Raw genomic sequence first — 20,426 nt, 5'->3', positions numbered from 1 at the left:
CCCTGGTTAGGGAACTTGATCCTGCATGCTGAAACTGAGAGCTGGCACAGCCAAATTAAAAAAACAAAACAAAAACAGAACACTCAATAAAGACTTATGGGTGATGCAGTCGAAAAGTCAAGTTCTCCTGCTTCCAGGTGAAACAGAGAGGTATAAAGGTGCCCCGAGGGCCAGTCTTAAGTCTCCCCTCTACAGGATTTTTGTCTTCAGTCACACCATGCTTGGCCTGTCCCCGTTCCTGTCCTTCCCTTACTCCATTAAAAGTTTCCCTGGTGACCAGTCGCTTGCACAGGAAACTCAACCTCCAGCTGTGCCTCTGGGGAACCAGAAGGCTGATGTTTAACTTGGGTCTTGGCAGAGATGCTTTGTATCGCTGCTTTCCACCACTAGGGGACGACATCACCACATGCGATACAGAGAAAGCCTGTTTGTGGAAAAACCACCTCTATGTTATCAGCAAACTGAAATGACAAGTTGTGTTGTATCAACTAGTTTGAGACGCAAAAACTAGATCCTGAATCGATTGCTTCCAAAATGTAATTAAAGTCCCACATTGTCATCACTTTCTCACTTTTAGCATTTTAAAAGTTTGCTACTCACCTTCCATGAAACAGTTTTTTGGGGGGTCATATTCCATTTTTAAGTAGTGAACCAGTTACTATCTAAAGCTTTTAAGATCCTGTTTAAAGCTTTTAAAATTTCTCCGCATGAACTTCGTGAACGTGAGCAGGAGGCTCCTAAGTTATATTTTCCGATCGACCCTCTCATTGTGTAGTTGTATGAGACGTCTCTGGTCCGTCACGGTTTGATGACTCTTGGGCCCAGCGGGTCTGGGAAGACAACGGTCATAACAATCCTGATGAAGGCACTGACGGAGTGTGGAAGGCCCCATAGGGAGATGAGGATGAATCCCAAGGCTATTACGGCTCCTCAGATGTTTGGCCGACTGGACACAGCGACCAATGACTGGACAGATGGGATTTTTTCTACTCTGTGGAGAAAAACATTAAAAGCTAAAAAAGGTACACTGAAACTCTTTTCTGCTGATTATTCTTTTCTCCTACCAGTTTATCTGCAACTCAGTATTTCTTTTAATTTTCCGTTTTGATCATCCACAGGTGAAAAGTGATTTTCTGTTCTTATTATTGGCAGGTGAAAACATCTTCCTCATTTTAGACGGCCCTGTGGATGCCATTTGGATTGAGAACTTAAACTCCGTGTTGGATGACAATAAGACCCTCACACTGGCCAACGGAGATCGCATCCCCATGGCCCCAAGCTGCAAGCTTTTGTTTGAAGTCCACAATATCGAGAACGCCTCTCCAGCCACGGTTTCTAGGATGGGCATGGTGTACATCAGCAGCTCTGCTCTCAGCTGGAAACCAATACTGCAGGTGGGGACTGGAGACCTACAGAAGCGCGTTTAGTGTCTTTCCATGTCTTGCTCTCTTATAAACAGAGATTCCGTTTCTTTGCTGTAGGCATGGTTGAAGAAGCGTACTACTCAGGAAAATAATGTATTCCTAACTTTGTATGATAAAATATTTGAGGATGCATATACATATATGAAACTGAACCTCAATCCGAAAATGCAGCTCTTAGAGTGCAACTATATTGTGCAAGTAAGATTTTTTTTTTTGTACACTCATTACTTAAGATTTGAAATTCCCCCCACCTCCCAGGCACACACTCAGTTGCAGTTTAGAGGTACCTGAAATGGAAGATTCACAGAGTCCATCAGAATCTTTCTGTGATGTGGTGGTGAAGGGTTTGAGAATTTGGATTCCTATTAAAGATCTTATTGATTCACTTACTGCCATCTTTTCCTGAGTTTCACCTCCCAGGGCGGTATTGTCAGGGGAAGAGGAATGAACTATCTTTCCCATCATTCAAGCTCAGTCTAACCTTCCCAGAAAGAGTGTCCAAAAATGAGAGCAGACAAGATAAATGGAGCTGGTAGTCGTACAGAAAGCACAAGAAGGAGCTGGTGGCGAGCAGGAAAATGTGGGTGGAAGTCTCGGCTTTGCATATTTAGTGTATGTATTAGACAGGGAAAGCCTCGAAGCAGCTCTCCAAGTAGTTTGTAACCTCACGTTTTTCCCCTCTACTCAGTATTCCTTTTAAGTCTTTGGAAGAAACAGAACTAATCGTGAATTTCTCTCTCTCTCTTTTTCCTGTTTCTTTTATACTTGTTTTTTTTTTTTAAAGATTTATTTAATTGGAGGATAATTACTTTGCAATTTGATGATGGTTTTTGTCATACAGCAATATGAATTGGCCATAGGTATACATGTATCCCCTCCATCCTGAACCTCCCTCCCATCTCCCTCCCTACCCTATCCCTTAGATTTTTCAGAGGCTCTCCTGATTCTAGTCCATAGGTGATTGCTCATTATAGAGTCTAGTGCTCTGATTCTCTGTCAGTGCAAAGGACATCACTCAGGGAGGCTGGGTGGCTTAGATATAATTCACGAAGCTCACAAATCATTGAAATGATTTTATTTTGAAAGACAAAGGATGTCTTACTATAGATACAATTTTTTTTTCTGATGCCATGTGGGCGTTGACAAACCTTTCTTGAAGGGGCAAATAGGCAATGTTCTAGGTTTTGCACAACTTTCCATCCCAACCCCTCAGCTCTACTGTTGCAATATAGAAGCAGCCAGACAGAATGGATGAGAGTGACTATGTTTCAGAAACACTTCATTTGCTAAGCAAGTTGCTGGCCCCAGGGGCCACAGTGTGCTAAGCCTTACAACATGTTAAAAATAAATAAAATATTTGGTCTATAAAATTTGGAATAACCAAACTTTAGAACCGGAAACTACCTAAGGAAACATCCAGTCTAGGCTTTTTGCTTTTCAGATCAGGGAACTGGGACTCAGAGATGTTATTGGCATGAGTTGGGGGAAGAAGCCACACCTCCACATTCCCAGTTTGGTGTCTTTTCTGTGCAGTCACACAGCCTGCCTAAAGCAGAATGACTTTTCTAAATGCCACTGGCTGTAGGACACTGATCAAACCATAACTGGAGATATATTTGTTTTCTTCTCTCATTCTCTCCTTCTTTTAAAGTTATTATTATATTTAAATGTTTATTTTAAAATCTAAATATAACACTTAATTTTGTTGTATTTTAAATATTTTCAGTCTCTCAATCTTCTGGAAGGTTTAATCCCCTCCAAAGAAGAAGGTGGCATTTCGTGTGTCGAACATCTTCATAAATTATTTGTGTTTGCTCTGATGTGGAGTATAGGAGCCCTTCTGGAACTGGAAAGCAGAGACAAGCTTGAAGCTTTTATGCGAAGTCATGAAAGCAAGTTAGACTTACCAGAAATACCTAAAGGCTTGACTCAAACCATGTATGAGTTCTATGTTACTGATTATGGTAAGCACAGTGACTTACATCTGAAACAAAATAACATTTTTTTAATGGAAAAGAGATAAACTCCATAAAATCTTCTATAGGAAATATTAAGCCAATTGTGAATAACATAATTGCTAATACTATTTTTAAAGTGCATCTATGGAAACAAGACTAGGATTTTGCATATGAGCTGGGAATGGTTATAGAGGCTCTTGACTTCCCCTTTTGCAGTTATCTAAGAAAGGCAATGCCAAAGAATGCTCAAATTACCACACAATTGCACTCATCTCACATGCTAGTAAAGTAATGCTCAAAATTCTCCAAGCCAGGCTTTAGCAATACGTGAATCGTGCACTTCCCGATGTTCAAGCTGGTTTTAGAAAAGGCAGAGGAACCAGAGATCAAAGTGCCAACATCTGCTGGATCATCGAAAAAGCAAGAGAGTTCCAGAAAAACATTCATTTCTGCTTTATTGACTATGCCAAAGCCTTTGACTGTGTGGATCACAATAAACTGTGGAAAATTCTGAAAGAGATGGGAATACCAGACCACCTGGCCTGCCTCTTGAGAAATCTGTATGCAGGTCGGGAAGCAACGGTTAGAACTGGACATGGAACAACAGACTGGTTCCAAATAGGAAAAGGAGTACATCAAGGCTGTATATTGTCACCCTGCTTATTTAACTTATATGCAGAGTACATCATGAGAAACACTGGGCTGGAAGAAGCCCAAGCTGGAATCAAGATTGCCGGGAGAAATATCAATAACCTCAGATATGCAGATGACACCACCCTTATGGCAGAAAGTGAAGAGAACCTAAAAAGCCTCTTGATGAAAATGAAAGTGGAGAGTGAAAAAGTTGGCTTAAAGCTCAACATTCAGAAAACAAAGATCATGGCATCTGGTCCCATCACTTCATGGGAAATAGATGGGGAAACAGTGGAAACAGTGTCAGGCTTTATTTTTTGAGGGGCTCCAAAATCACTGCAGATGGTGACTGCAGCCATGAAATTAAAAGACGCTTACTCCTTGGAAGAAAAGTTATGACCACCCTAGATAGCATATTAAAAAGCAGACATTACTTTGCTGACTAAGGTCCGTCTAGTCAAGGCTATGGTTTTTCCAGTAGTCATGTATGGATGTGAGAGTTGGCCTGTGAAGAAAGCTGAGTGCCGAAGAATTGATGCTTTTGAACTGTGGTGTTGGAGAAGACTCTTGAGAGTCCCTTGGACTGCAAGGAGATCCAACCAGTCCATTCTGAAGGAGATCAGCCCTGGGATTTCTTTGGAAGGAATGATAAAGCTGAAACTCCAGTACTTTGGCCACCTCATGCGAAGAGTTGACTCATTAGAAAAGACTCTGATGCTGGGAGGGACTGGGGGCAGGAGGAGAAGGGGACGACCGAGGATGAGATGGCTGGATGGCATCACTGACTTGATGGACGTGAGTCTGAGTGAACTCTGGGAGTTGGTGATGGACAGGGAGGCCTGGTGTGCTGTGATTCATAGGGTCGCAAAGAGTCGGACACGACTGAGCGACTGAACTGAACTGAACTGAACTGAACTGAAGTCTAACATAGATAAGTTAGCAGTACCTCTTTTTCTATTGCTTGAAAAGGAAGGGTAGAAGTATAGAGAACACAGATTCTTCATGATGCAAAGTGTGGTATGCAGTCTTAGAACTTCTTTGTTGGAAACATCAGAATAAGCAGAGAATGAAGCAAGCAGATAGGGACCCTACTTATGTGTAGCAGACTTGGCAATGTCCCATGCTTCAGCCCCCTAACCCGCCATATGTGTCAGGGCCCAGCTTACCTCTCCTTAAAAGAAGCTAATTATGAAATGAATCCTTAAATCTAGATGTTAATTCTCTTGCAATCTAGAGCCAATCCAAAGATGGTTCTTTGGAAAGAGCGGTAAAATTGGTCACTCTCTTACCAGAGATATTAGGGGGAAAAAAGAGAAGATGTAGATTGCATGAGCCAGGCAGAGAGAGGAAACATTACTGCAGACCCTAAAGATGTTAACATAAGAAGCGATTGTTAGAGACTATGTTAATGAAAGTACATTTGACAGTGTAGATGCTGGGCGTTTATTCTAGGAGTGGAAGATTGGATTAACATTTAATTAACATTCCAGTCAGTGGAATTCACTATATTGACATACTAAAAACCAAGCAATTTATATGTCATCTAAATAGATGCAGAAAGTTCATTTGACAAAATTTTAACATTCTTCTATGGTAGAAGGATGCTATCAATTTTTCTATGATAAAACTATGACAAAACTCTCAGGATACTAGAATTAGAAACGTCATCATTATGATAAAGAATATCTTCAAAAGAGCTAAATTATACTGAATGGTGTGCTGCAGTGCGTGGAGTCACACAGAATCAGACGTGACTTAGTAACTGAACAAATACTTAATGGTGAAAGAGTGAATACTTCCCAGGTTCAGAAACAAGAATATCCTTTCTCACCACTTCTGTTCAGCATTGTACCCGATGTTTTAGCTGGTGCAAAAAGGGAGTGAATAAATAAATACAAACAAACACACAAATGAAATATCTACAAATTGGGAAAAACCAAGTAAATTTCTCTTTACTTGCAGATATTATAACCTCCCTCCAAAATGTTAGAACTAGCATAATGAGTTTAGCAAGGTCACAGAATGAAAGAACAGTATATAATAATAATTTGTATTTCTGTATGCTCACAACAAATTGGAAACTGAAATTTTAATATAGAATTCAAAATAGCATCCAAAAAATGAAATATATAGGGATAAATTTAATGAAATATGTATAAAATTTGTATACTGAAAACTATAAAACTGCTGAGAGAAATTAAAGAAGCCTTGAATAAATAGAAAGATAAATCCAGTTTACAAATCAGAAAATACGGTATTGTTAAGATGTTACTTTCCCTGAACTGATCTATAGACTTAGTGTAATCAAGTGAAAAATCTCAATAGGCTATTTTTTGGTTGAAATTTATAAATGAATTATAAACTTTTATGGAAATGCAAAGAATAACCAAATCAATTTTTAAAAAACAAAGGTGGAACACTATGTCATGATTTCACTAAAGTTAACACCTCTTTAAAAGTCACTATGACAATAAAATGAACCATTTTGGCCACAGAATGGAAACAAATATTTGAGAAACATTTATCTGATAAAAGAATTTTATCCAGAATACATAAAGAACTCTTGCAATTCAATAATAACAAGTAGACAGCCAATCTAAATTTTTTAAATGGGCAATAACTTTAAATAGATGCTGTACCAAAGATTTATGAATGGTGAAACAAAAAATATGAAGAGATATTCAACATGATTGGTCATCAGGGAAATGCAAATTAAAATTCCAATGGGGTATCATTTCAAAAGAGCCTCTTGATGAAAGTGAAAGACGAGAGTGAAAAAGTTGGCTTAAAGCTCAACATTCAGAAAACAAAGATCAGGGCATCCAGTCCCATCACTTCATGGCAAATAGATGGGGAAACAGTGGAAACAGTGGCTGACTATTTTGGGGGGCTTCAAAATCACTGCAGATGGTGAGTGCAGCCATGAAATTAAAAGACGCTTACTCCTTGAAAGGAAAGTTATGACCAACCTAGACAATATATTCAAAAGCAGAGACATTACTTTGCCAACAAAGGTCTGTCTAGTCAAGGCTATGATTTTTCCTGTGGTCATGTGTGGATGTGAGAGTTGGACTGTGAAGAAAGCTGAGCGCCATAGAATTGATGCTTTTGAACTGTGGTGTTGGAGAAGACTCAAGAATGTGGAACTAGTGCAGCTCTCACATCCAGTAGTGTGCCCACTTTGCTAACTACACAGTGGTGCACAAGATGCACCCACTATGGAAACCCTTTAGCCACTAAACTTAAAGCTTAAACATACACAGACCACAGGACTCCAGAATTTGCAAGGAAAGCTGAGATCAAGGCTGTTCCTCCAATGATGAATATTTGCTTTGCTGCTATCAAATGTGTACTCTTCTTCTCCCTTTCCGTGCATTCGATGTACACAGTTACTTTTCAGGTAAATTTCTGAATCGCAGTTCTTTTGGAAGATCTTTAAAATGGCAGTTAAATTCAAGAATGCAATCAACAATGAGGGTCATTCCGTTTAAATGACCACAATACAAACATCTCTGGCCAAGTTTGCCTGACTGGCAGCGATGCTGACACCATAGATTGAACGCTGCATTCCAGAGATGCTAAATGTAAATAAGATACTTTTCTTAGAATTGATGAAATGTACTTATAATACTTATTATAACAATAATGTTGTTGTGTTAGTTGCTCAGTTATGTACAACTCTGCTTCTCTGTCCATGGGATCCTCCAGGCAAGAATACTAGAGTGGGTAGCCATTCTTACCCAGGGCATCTTCCCAACCCAGGGATGGAACCGGGTCTCCTGCATTGCAGGCAAATTCACAGTCTGAGCTTCTAGGGAAGCTAGTGATAGTGACTATAAGTCATGAATCTGGGCATTCTGTTACCTAGTTTTAGGGCCAGGTTTATTTTTTCCATTTCTCATGATAAACATCCTAAGTCTGGTAATCTATTATCCCTGTTTTGGTCTTTCACATCCTTTTAGTTAATGTGGCTTTCTTACTAGATACTAAACATATCATTGGTTGTAATTCCATTTTAGGTCAGAGCTCTCCAGATAAATAATTAATAAGTTAAAGGTGATTTTGTAAAGAGGCAAAACAAATTTAAATTATCAGGTGCCACGTACATTAGCTAAGCAGATAGGTTAACATGTTTTATGAGGATGTTTTAAATGTTTATTTCTGTTGATTGTTTATAGCACTTATATTTTTGTATTCTGAGATAACTTTTGAAGAATGCAGTTTTATTAAGATCCAGTTTAATTATTGTATAGGTGATTGGGAGCATTGGAATAAGAAACTTCAGCCATATTATTATCCAACTGACAGTATTCCAGAATATTCATCAATTTTGGTTCCAAATGTTGACAATGTTAGAACAAATTTTTTGATAGACACCATTGCAAAACAGCATAAAGTAAGTTTGATAGTTTTGTTGACTGAAAAAAAATGCACAATCTAAAAGCTGAGAGTTATGTTTTATTTGGTGGACATTCTTCAGACTTCAAGTCCAGGACACAGCATCTCAGATAGTGTTCTGATGAGCCAAAGTTTGAGGGGGGAAGTCAGGATATATAGAAATTTTTGTAACCAAAGATCAGGTAGTTGGAACATCATGAAATGATGTTTGTTAGTGAAAACAAACTAACAAAAACCCAGGTATCTCAAGTTAAGGAATTTAGCACTTTCCATGTATGGAAAGATACGAGTCTGGACTCACTAAAATCATCCCTTTGATATGTGGGGCTAGTGGCCTGTGTTTTCTCTTTCTTAGATCATTGCAAACCATGTAAGAAACACAACTCTTTTTACAAGCACAAGTGGAGGAAGTAAAGTACGAAGGGCTGGGGGTAGTGTCATTTCAAAGAAACCTGTTTGGCAAATGAACTCCGGTTCCCAAAATACGCTTGAACTCTGCTGATTTTCAGCTTGCTAAGGAAAGTGGGTGTCTGCCTACAAAGTCCCTCCCTTGGTCACGTGACCACTCACCCACATTTTCTTCCAGTACATTTTCTTCCAGCATGCATTTTACATTTATGTCTTTAATTCAGCTAGCATTTATTTTGATGTAGGTTTAATTCTTAAAAGTAACTAAAACCTACTGTTAATTTATAGAATGAAAGAATGGCTACTAGAACCATAATATGTTTAAAACTAAACATTTTATCACACCTTTTAACGTGATTATCCTACCATTGCAGGCTGTTTTACTCACAGGGGAGCAAGGAACTGCAAAAACTGTAATGATTAAGGCCTATTTGAAAAAATATGACCCAGAAGTACAGTTAGCCAAAAGTCTGAACTTTTCATCTGCCACAGAACCAATGATGTTTCAGGTAAAATCTATCGGTTGCAGTAGTCATTAACTTATTAAATATATTAAGTAGTCGATACATGTATATGCAAATAAAACATTGATATATATAGTTGTCCCTAGGTATCCATGGAGGATTAATGCCAAGACTCCTGGGAGTACTCAATTGCATACAGTGGGTAGTGTTTGCATATAACCTCAGATATCCTCCCATATACTCTGAAATAATCCCTAGATTATTTATAATACCTAATACATGATAATTCTATGTAAATGGTTGTAAATGCTATGTGAATAGTTTCCAGTGTGAGACAAATTCAAGTTTTGCTTTTTGAAACTTGCTGAATTCCCCCCGCCCCCCCACCCCGAATACTTTTGATGGAAGTTGGTTGAATCCAAGGACTTGGAAGCCATGAATATGACTGTAGACGTATCTTGAAAGAATCAGTATTGCAGTTGCCATTCAGCTATTTAACCTTGCTAAGTTAAATAGGAAGCCACATTCTGAAGCCACATTCAAATAGCATGTTTTGGCCAAAAGTGAAGCTGAAGCTGAACACTGGAGTGTCGTTTGATGTAAATTAATGATAAACAGTCCAACAACTTATTTTTTAAAGTTCACAGTATTTATTTGAATAATAATATCACCCATTAAATAAATAAGTCAGTTATATTCTACTCTGAAAAGCATGCTCATCATTTTTAGAAATGGATTGAAGTGTAATGCATAAAACAGACTGTTTCCTTTTCTCTAGAGAACAATTGAAAGCTATGTGGACAAGCGGATGGGAAGCACATATGGGCCACCTGGAGGCAGAAAGATGACTGTATTTATCGATGACATTAATATGCCCGTGATTAATGAATGGGGAGATCAGGTATGACTAAAATATCTCATGTAGGTGGTATTCAACCGGTATTCTTGGTTATATGTATGGGCTGGTGGCTCAGATGGTAAAGAATCTGCCTGCAGTGCAGGAGACCCAGGTTCCATCCCTGAGTCGGGAAGATCCCCTGGAGGAGGAAATGGCAACACGTCCCAGTATTCTTGCCTGGAGAATTCCATGGACAGAGGAGTCTGGTGGTCTACAGTCCACAGGGTTGCAAAGAGTCAGATACGAGTGGCACTTTCACTTTGATTTGGTTATATGTAAAGAGATCAATAACCATCTCTTGATTAAGCCTAGTAATAATTCTCAGTCTTTTTCGACCTCTTGGTAATAGGTGGCATTCTCCTTTCTTGAAATCCCTGTATGCTTCTCCCCATGTTCCCTTCTGTCTCTTTGGCTGCTTGATTTCAGTGTATTTTCTGGCTTCTCTCTTCTTTTCCCCAGGGTTTTATCTTTGTTCTCTTATTTCTCACTCTACATACTCTTTTCCAGGAGTAGGTGATGTTTCAGTTCAGTTTAGTTCAGTCGCTCAGTCGTGTCCGACTCTTTGCGACCCCGTGAATTGCAGCACGCCAGGCCTCCCTGTCCATCACCAACTCCTGGAGTTCACTCAGACTCATGTCCATTGAGTCAGTGATGTCATCCAGCCATCTCATCCTCTGTCGTCCCCTTCTCCTCCTGCCCCCAATCCCTCCCAGCATCAGAGTCCTTTCCAATGAGTCAACTCTTTGCATGAGGTGGCCAAAGTACTGGAGCTTCAGCTTCAGCATCATTCCTTCCAAAGAAAGCCCAGGGCTGATCTCCTCCAGAATGGACTGGTTGGATCTCCTTGCAGTCCAAGGGACTCTCAAGAGTCTTCTCCAACACCACAGTTCAAAAGCATCAATTCTTTGGCGCTCAGCCTTCTTCACAGTCCAACTCTCACATCCATACATGACCACTGGAAAAACCATAGCCTTGACTAGACAGACCTTTGTTGGCAAAGTAATGTCTCTGCTTTTCAATTAGAAAACACTAAAAAAGAGAGATAGCTCTTTTATACACCACTGACCTATTTGTGATCGCCTATCAACCCCAGATTCACTTTGCTTAGAGGCCCTCACAGATGCTACTGCCTGTGTTCAGCATGTTCCTGGTGGGATCCCCAACGGCTCTCCCCACGGCTGTCCACTGCCTTTTCAGCAACACCCACTGGAGCCCACAGGACCGCTCACATCCCTTCCACCAACGTCAGGTTCACCTTTGATGTCACCAGGAGATCAGGACTCCCAGGTCCATCCATGCTCAGCCTGAGACTAATTCCCATCAGTTCTGCTTGGCCCTTCTCTGACCCCATCTCCTACATTCCCTCCTCCTGAAAACCCTCTGTGTGCCCTCAGAGGTCATGGTTCATCCACAAAGTGAAAAGTGAAAGTGTCAGTCGATCAGCTGTGTCCGACTCTTTGTGACCCTATGGACTGTAGCCTGCCAAGCTCCTCTGTCCATGGGATCTCCCAGGCAAGAATACTGGAGTGAGTTGCCATTTCTTCCTCCGGGGGATCTTCCTGACCCAGGGATGGAACACAGATCTCCTGCATTGCAAAATTCCCTGAAAATTCAGCTTCTCCTCTGAGCTTTTCCTCACCATTTTGCTCCAATGGGAAACCGAGGATGCTGCTTTCCCTGCATACTTCTCACCTGGATGTGAGGGAGAGGTCCTCGGTTCCCTTGATGCTGCATCGCCCTCCAACCCCCACAACCCCTCGCTGAAGATTTCAGTCCCTGGATCACTGGTACTCTCTGTCCAGGGCTGCCCCAGGCTCCAGGGTCATTTTCATGGTGTGTACAATATGTTATAGCACAGAGACTCGCACATCAGAGGATCTTGCACGTAGTTTAATGCTCTGCTCTGATTGTCTTGAAATTCCTAATAATGATTTTTGAACAGAGACACTGCATTTTCATTTTGACCTGGGCCCCACAAATTACAAAGCCAGTCCTGCTTGTCATAATTCTCAGTGATGCCAGCCTTTATCTTGGCCTCTTAGTTCCTTGACCTGGACTCGCCTATAATCATGTCTTCCACTCTGTCTGAATCACTGGTTGATGTAGTCATACCCTACACCTTGTCATTATCAATAACTGTCATCCCTTCATTATCTCAATTTCAAGCCTTTTATTCTCTGATCACTATGTCCACACTCTATAGATCATTTCCTCTGCTACAGATGGCCATCATCAAAAAAAAATCTACAAACAGTAAATGGTGGAAAGGGTGTGGAGAAAAGGGAACATTCTTACACTTTTGGTGGGAGTGTAAAGAGGTACAGCCATTATGGAGAATGGTATGGAGGGTCCTTTAAAAACTAAAAATAGAACTACCGTATGATCCAGAAATCCCACTGCTGGGCATCAACCACTGCTGATGGAGCCATCAAACATCGACCAGATGGAGCCGTCAACCACTGTTCCTACCGTCATCAAACTCTCCTTCATTTCTTCTCATTTCCTCACTTTCTTCCTTCCGCCAGCTACAATTCCATGATCTATCATTATAATCATGGGAGCATAAACCCTCTACTCATCTGTGAAAGCCTTAACCATGTTAAATTCTCGTTAAACCTTTTTGCTCACTGCCTACCTGCACCTATGCAGTTATACTTAGCTGGAGAAACACACACAATACTGGTTTCACTTTAAAATCATATTTATGGACCTCTGCTAAGCTCTTGGTACTGCCCAGCAATTGCACTGCACGTTTCATGTTATGTATCTTTATCCTGTCTATTCCGGTCCTGGCATTTACTTTCAGGCTCCTGTCTTTTTCTCAGACCTTGGACACCTTCATTTCCGTGCCCTCAGCTGATCATAGAAGTCCCGCAGTCTTCTTCCTATTCCACTGGGAACACATTGATTTTTGCTCCCTTTTGTTTTCTTTACTATCCATTTACTGCAGTCAGTTTCTGTGTTTTAGTGGTTACCCTTGACAGTACATCCTGCATACATAATCTGAAATAAAGAAAATCTAGCCCTTCTTTCCCATTTTGTATATCCAGTGACCTTTGAACACTTTCCTTTCCTTTATCTTTCTTCTGATTTATCCTTTTATTGTTGACTTGTATTTTAAGTCTATATCTCAATTTGTGTTACCATAAATTGTATTGTTAGCCATTATATTGTGTAATGCCAGTTTTATTTTTATAGGAGTGTAGTTGATTTGCAAGGCTGTGTTAGTTCAGGCATTCAGCAAAGTGAATCAGTTATATATAGATCCACTCTTTTTTAGATCCTTATCCCACATAGGTCATTACAGAGTATTGTGTGGGGTTTCCTGTGCTATACAGTAAGTCCTTATTATCTATTTATGTTAGTGTGTGTATGTTAATCCCAGTCTCCCAGTTTATCCCTCCCCTCCCCACAATTCCCTTCTGGTAACCATAAGCTGGTTTTCTACATCTATGACTCTGTTTCTGTTTTGTGAATAAGTTCATGTGTATATATTTTTTAGATTCCACATATAAGCGATATCGTCACATTTGTCTTTTTCTGTCTGGCTTACTTAGTTGGACAGTCTCTACATCCATCCATGTTTCTGCAAATGGCATTATTTTGTTCCTTTTGTGGCTGAGTGATATCCCATTGTATATGTGTTCCATATCTTTATCCATTCCTCTGTCAATGGACATTTAGGTCACTTCCATGTCCTGGCTATTGTAAGTAGTGCTGCAGTGAACACTGGGCTACATGTATCTTTTTGAGTTATGGTTTTCTCCAGATAGATGCCCAGGGGTGGGATTGTTGGATCATGTGGTAGTTCTATTTTTGACTTTTTAAGGAACTTCCATACTGTTCTCCATAGTGGCTGTACCTCTTTATATTCCCACCAACAGTGTAAGAGTGTTCCCTTTTCTCCACACTCTCTCCACCATTTGTTGTTTATAGATTTTTTGATGATGGCCATTCTGACCCGTGTAAGATGATACCTCATTGTAGTTTTGATTCATTTCCCCTGATAATTGATGATGTTGAGCATCTTATCATTTGTTTTTTGACTATCTGTATCTCTATTTTCAAAGCAAGCTCTCATGAGACATTATTTTTACTGTTTCTTTTTTAAGATGTAAAAAAATGCTTATTTATTTATTTTTGGCTGTGTTGGGTCTTCATTGCTGCAAGTGCTTTTCTCTAGCTGTGATGAGCTGCTGCTGCTGCTGCTGCTAAGTTGCTTTAGTCGTGTCCGACTCTGTGTGACCCCATAGACGGCAGCTCACTAGGCTCCCCTGCCCCTGGGATTCTCCAGGCAAGAACACTGGAGTGGGTTGCCATTTCCTTCTCCAATGCATGCAAGTGAAAAGTGAAAGTGAAGACTCTTAGTCGTGTCCGACTCTCTGCGACCCCATAGACGGCAGCCCACCAGGCTCCTCCATCTATGGGATTTTCTAGGCAAGACTACTGGAGTGGGGTGCCATCGCCTTCTCCGTGATGAGCAGGGGCTACTTTCTAGCTATGATACGTGGGCTTCTCGTTGCAATGGCTTCTCTTGTCGCGGGGCACAGGCTCTAGGGCAGGCAGGCGTCCATAGTTGCACCATGTGGGCTCAGTAGTTGAAGCTCCTGGATTCTAGGACACAGGCTCAGTAGTTGTGGTGCACGGGCTTAGTTTTTCCACAGCACGTGTCATCTTCCTGGACCAGGGATCAAACCCATGTCTCCTCCACTGGCAGATTCTTTACTGCTGAGCCGCCAGGGAAGCCCTACTGATTTTTATATTCACTCTTTGTTTGCCTTACTCATTTCTTTACCGCTTTTTTCACTCTTTATTCATTTTTATTCCTGGGCCTCCCATCTGATATCATGTTTCTTCCACTTTTAGAACTTCCTTAGGAGAAAATCTTTTAATGACAAACTTTTGTTTTGTTTGTTTTTGGAGGGATTCTTTTTTTTTCTTTTTTGCCTACAAAAGTCTTAACTTTCGAGATTGGCAGTTATTTTCTTTCATCACTTTAAATATATGATTTCTGCCTTCTGTTTTCCTTGTTGCTGTTGAGATGTCAACTACCACTTAATCACGGTACCTCTGAAGTAGGTCTGCCTTTTTTCTCTTGCCACCTTGCTTTCCTATAATTTTTTTCTTTTTTGAATGATGTTCCTTGCTGTAGATTTATTTGTGTTTATTTGCTTGGGATTTATTGGAACTCACCAATCTGTGGATTTGTCTCTTTTATCACTTCTAGAACATTTTTATTCTTCTCTCTGCAAATATTGCCTCTGCCTCACTTACTTTCCCCTCTTATCACACTCCCAGTGTGTATTAGATTTTTCTTCTTTGCCCTCTATGTTTCTGTACTTTTTTTCTGTACATCTTAACCTTTTCTCTGTCCAGTACTTATCGTCTAGATAATTTCTCCTCTTCTACCATCCATCTCACTGATGTTCTTCTCCGCTTTGTCCACTCTGCTGTCAGATTCATCCACTGAGTTTTAATTTCAATTGCTGTCTGGTTCTTTTTTCTTTCAAATATGTTATCACTTTTTACAGTTTTTACTCCTTGCATCCATTTTCAAAGCACTGCCTATTTCTTTCAACACGTTGAGCACAGTTGCTTTGAAGTCTGTGTCTGTTAATATCACCATCTGAAGTCTATAGCATCTGTTTCTGTTCTCTTGTGTTTCAGTAGCTTCTGTTCATGTTCAAAGTGTCTTGTTTTCTGCATCTTTGACTGCTTCTAAAGTCATTGCCCTTGAGAAATTACCTGTGGCTGTTTCTTAAAGCTTCAGATAAATGTGCCCTTAACTGGACAGGTTTTGCGTTTTCTTCTGTCAGATTCTTAAACGCTTATTCAGCTGGGATCACCTCAAAGAAAGGTTAATATTTGAACGTTTCTGGCTTATTTAGGCTATGCATACTCATGGTGCAAGTCTGAGCTAGTGTTGCTCTGAGGCCACAACCTCCCAGGGAGACTTTGTTGTTCTTTTTCTTTCCCTTTTCCCCTCCCATTCAGCAGAGATCCTGGTCAGATAAGCCTTTCAGCAGTTCCTATAAGGTGAGGAGAGAGGGAAGCATATTTAGTTATCTAAAAGATGAAGAACTCCTGAATTCAGATTTTTAAAAAATCCAGTCAGGAATGCCTAGTTGGATGTCCAACTTAACATGTCCAAAATGAAATTCCCGTTACTCCCCAAACCTGCTCCTACAATAGTCTTCTCCATCTCAAGATATAGCAACTTCACATTCAGCCTGTCTTCAAACTATACGGAAGTCTTGACCACTACTCATCACAGCATTGCTAAAGCCTGGTGCAAGCTGCCATCTCTCTTCTTGATTATAACACACATCTCCTCATTGTCTCCCCATTTCCCTTGCGCCTCTCAAGCTATCTGCCTATCAGTAACCAATTAAAACACATGTCAGATTCTGACACACTCCTCTGCTCAAAATTCTCCCACGAGACGCGTAGCATATAAACGCCAAAATCCTCCCTGTGATCCAAAGACCCTACTCTGATCTCATCTTCCCATGTATCTCCTCCAGCCACATTTACTGATTCTTATACACACAGAATGTAACGTTTACTCAGAGCCTCTTCATCTGCTGTTTCCTCTGCCTGGAATGCCTTTCCCCTAGATATCTGAATGGTTAGCTTTATCACTTCCTACGAGTTTTTGGTTCTATGTCTTGTGAGACAAAGCCTTTCCTGCTTCCACATTCAGCTGCACCATGAGCACTGCCTGTTTCCTTTCTCTGCTCACTTTCTCTAAAGGACTTATAACATACCTATATAGACATGTAAACATGCACACATACGGGTGTGCACATGTATGTTTTGTCTCCACCACAAGAAGGTATGCTTCATGAAGACAGGGATTTTTGTCTATGTTTCAACAGGGCCAGACACAGAGTAGCCATTCATTAAATGTTGAGTGAAAGAGTGTTGTATTTGAAGGGCTTGTATGTCATCTGTTCAGAGATGCCCAGTAGGAATTTGGATGTACAAGTGTGGAGTTTGGAAGAGAATCTGAAGCTAGAGTTAATTCTTTAGGATATACAGTTGAGATAGAAACAGAAAAGAAATAGAGAAGAGCCAAGGATGGGAACCTGTATAAAGATTACAGTGCAGGGATGAGTGGAGAAGAATGTCTTGGAAAGTGATCCAGGGTCTCAAGATGAACCTGGGAAGAACCAAACCTCTAAAACTAAAAGAGGAAAAAAATTCAATACAGAGGGAACGTTAGCAGTGGTATAGGTTGTAGAGAAGAAAGCTGGGGATATAAAATCCAATACCAAAACAGTTAGGAGTAAAAGTATCCCATAATCTGATTTGAGGTATTTTGAAAAGTTGAATGTGAAATGTGAAAGATATCTGTAGCAAAACTTGTAACTTTGAGAACCCTTGTAGTTGTACCAAACATTCTGTAACTCCTTTATCTAGATTTATCAATGTGGTAAAGAGTGCATTGGATTTGCACCAGGCATATGGTTTAGAGTTCGTGGGTGGTACAATTTAAGTTAAACTGCCTTGAAGGCAACATTCACAAATACTTCATTGATAAGAGTGAGCATTTTTTTTCTGATCTCATCTGTACTGTTCTATAGGAAATTTGGAGGAAAAATGGTAGCAATGTGTTACTAAAATATTACTGTTTAAAATTCCAGATAACTAATGAGATTGTGCGACAGATGATGGAAATGGAAGGAATGTACAGCTTGGATAAGCCTGGAGATTTCACCACCATTGTTGACGTACAACTCATAGCAGCAATGATCCATCCTGGAGGTGGTCGAAATGATATTCCGCAACGTTTAAAAAGACAATTTACTGTGTTTAATTGCACATTGCCTTCAAACACTTCAATAGACAAAATTTTTGGTATGACAGTTCTTGGTGTTTAATTTTTTATTGCATTATATAATGGACATAAACCATGCAAAACCTTATTTAAGAGATACAAAGTCTCAGTGTGAGGTAGGATTAAGTATCTGAAATGGACAACTAAATACCAGGAACTAAATACTAAGAAGAATCATGTTTATAGCCTGTTGTAAGACTCAGGAATATTTAGAAATAGCCTTGTTTAAGGTTAGCTTTAGAGATAAGCAGACCTTTGTGTTCTGGTTTTCTTGACATGATTAATCAGAGAAATTTGAGCTAATGAATGATAGCACATTGATCATGGATTAGCAATATAATACACCAAGTCAAATGTAGCACATTGCTATGTTAGTGAAAATGATATATTCTTTGGAGTATAACCTTACATTCTTTATTAAAGTATATGGTTCTTTTAAACATTATAATTCTTTCAAACATAATTATAATTCTTTTAAACATTTACAAACACAGAAGACATGTACACACCAGAGTTTTGTCATTGTTTTTGCCAAAACAAAATCTTATGATATACATTTCCTATTTAACTTGAAATTTTCTTTGATAATGTATAATGAACATCTTTTCAGGTCAGTAGTTATTAATCTAACTCATACTTTTTTAAAATTTGAAAATGACATTTTGACACTAAATTTAGGCTCACACAAACTATTCCATAACAATTACATACATGAAGACATATAAGAGAGACTGACCCATGCATATGTGGTCATTAGTTGCTTGACATAGCAAGTACTATAGATGAGAAAAGAAAATTTTGAGTAAATGGTGCTGGAATATTTAGTAATTCTTCTGTGAAAATAATGGAAATTGGACCCCTACCTCACACCAAGCATTACAGTCAATACAGAAGTTTTGAAGATTTAAATATAGAAGGCAAAGCTGTAAAACATTTGGAAAAAATATTGGAAAATATCTGAATGATCTCTGGGTAGGAAAGAGTTCAAATGAGACTCAGAAAGCATAGACCATAAAGGAAAAAAATGATAAATTTGACTAAAATGAAGAGTTTTTGTTCATTCAAAAAGCAACATTAAAAGAGTATTAATAAAATAAAGACAAGTCCCAAAATGGAAGAAAAAAATTTCAACATGTAACAAAGCAAAAGACTTAGTAATCTGAATACTTTGAAAATTTCTATGCCTCAGTCAGATAAAAAGCAAACATCCTAATATAAATATGGACCAAAAGTCAGGCACTTTAAGAAAACAAGATGACTAAATGGTACATATTAGAAATATGAACATTTAAAACACCAGGGGAAAGCCATTTGTAATCACTAGATTTGCAAAAATGAAGAATTCTGACCAAAATATCAGGCATTGGTGAAAATGTGAAGCAAGTGAGACTCTCCCCTGCTGGTGGGAGTATGCATTGCCACAAGCTCTTGATAATGACTGGACGTTATTACTGGCCGTAGAATGTGTGCACACCCACCGCCGCTCCACTTCCAAGAATATGCCAGTTCATCAGTTGCTTCCTTTATGGTGATGCTTTCGGAATCTCATGAGAGAAGTCCTTTCCTACTTAGAGATCATATAGATATTTGCCTATGTTTCCTTCCAAATGTTACATAGTTTTGTCTTCCATATTTGAGTCCTTAATCCGTCTGTAGTTGATTTTGCACATGTGCGCCAGAAGACTTACACAAGAAGGTTCATAGAAGAGTGCTCATGACAGCAAAAACCGTGTAGTAACCCAAATGTGTATCAACAGTGAAGTCAGATAAATACATTGTGGTGTGGGCATGCATGTTGCGCTCTGCAGCTGTGAATGTGAGCAGACTCAGCTACGTGCTTCAAAATAGACGAAGCCAAGAATTACAACATTAAGGGGAAAAAGCAAGTCACAGAGGAGCCTATAACACAATTCCATTGAATTGAATTTCAAAAATTAAAGGTAAAAGAAAGGGGTTAAAGTTCAAGAAAATAAGTGGCAGAACTGTTTTGGGGAAAGCGAGTTGCTGATTCTCACAAAGTCAAAGCAGTGGGCTGCCTCTGGAGGGAGGAGGGATTGGCCAACAGAGACTTCTGATGTGCCGGGGCACCCCCAAGTCTAGTGGTCTGTATGTGAGTGTTTGCTTACTTGTTAAACTATTTTGTACAGTCTTTGATATGGTTAATTTTGAAAATGAGATACAGAAACACACTAGAAGCAGGCTCAGAGAAGTGAAATAATTGCCCAGTTATGTGGTGCTGATCCTGCTCTCTGGGGCTTCCAAGTGGCATTAGTGGTAAAGAACCCACCTTCCAATGCAGGAGATCCAGGTTCGGTCCCTGGGCTAGGAAGATCCCCTGGAGGAGGGCATGGCAACCCACTCCAGTATTCTTGCCTGGAGAATCCCATGGACAGAGGAGCCCGG

At 39.7% G+C, this 20,426-nt stretch overlaps 1 protein-coding gene across 1 annotated transcript in view; it reads left to right on the top strand.

Moving 5' to 3' along the window:
• Nucleotides 1–20,426, top strand: part of DNAH8 (dynein axonemal heavy chain 8) — a 312,973-nt gene that overhangs the window by 142,285 nt on the left and 150,262 nt on the right. Inside the window, exons 49-56 of the mRNA XM_018039316.1 lie at nucleotides 776–1,022; nucleotides 1,153–1,394; nucleotides 1,482–1,622; nucleotides 3,151–3,388; nucleotides 8,269–8,411; nucleotides 9,196–9,330; nucleotides 10,064–10,186; nucleotides 17,830–18,043. Coding sequence (XP_017894805.1) covers nucleotides 776–1,022; nucleotides 1,153–1,394; nucleotides 1,482–1,622; nucleotides 3,151–3,388; nucleotides 8,269–8,411; nucleotides 9,196–9,330; nucleotides 10,064–10,186; nucleotides 17,830–18,043 — 1,483 coding nt within the window. The remainder of the gene's footprint in view (nucleotides 1–775; nucleotides 1,023–1,152; nucleotides 1,395–1,481; nucleotides 1,623–3,150; nucleotides 3,389–8,268; nucleotides 8,412–9,195; nucleotides 9,331–10,063; nucleotides 10,187–17,829; nucleotides 18,044–20,426) is intronic.

This window comes from Capra hircus, chromosome 23 (assembly GCF_001704415.2).
Source record: "Capra hircus breed San Clemente chromosome 23, ASM170441v1, whole genome shotgun sequence".
NCBI lineage: Eukaryota > Metazoa > Chordata > Mammalia > Artiodactyla > Bovidae > Capra > Capra hircus.
This window is presented reverse-complemented; position numbering and strand designations above follow the sequence as displayed.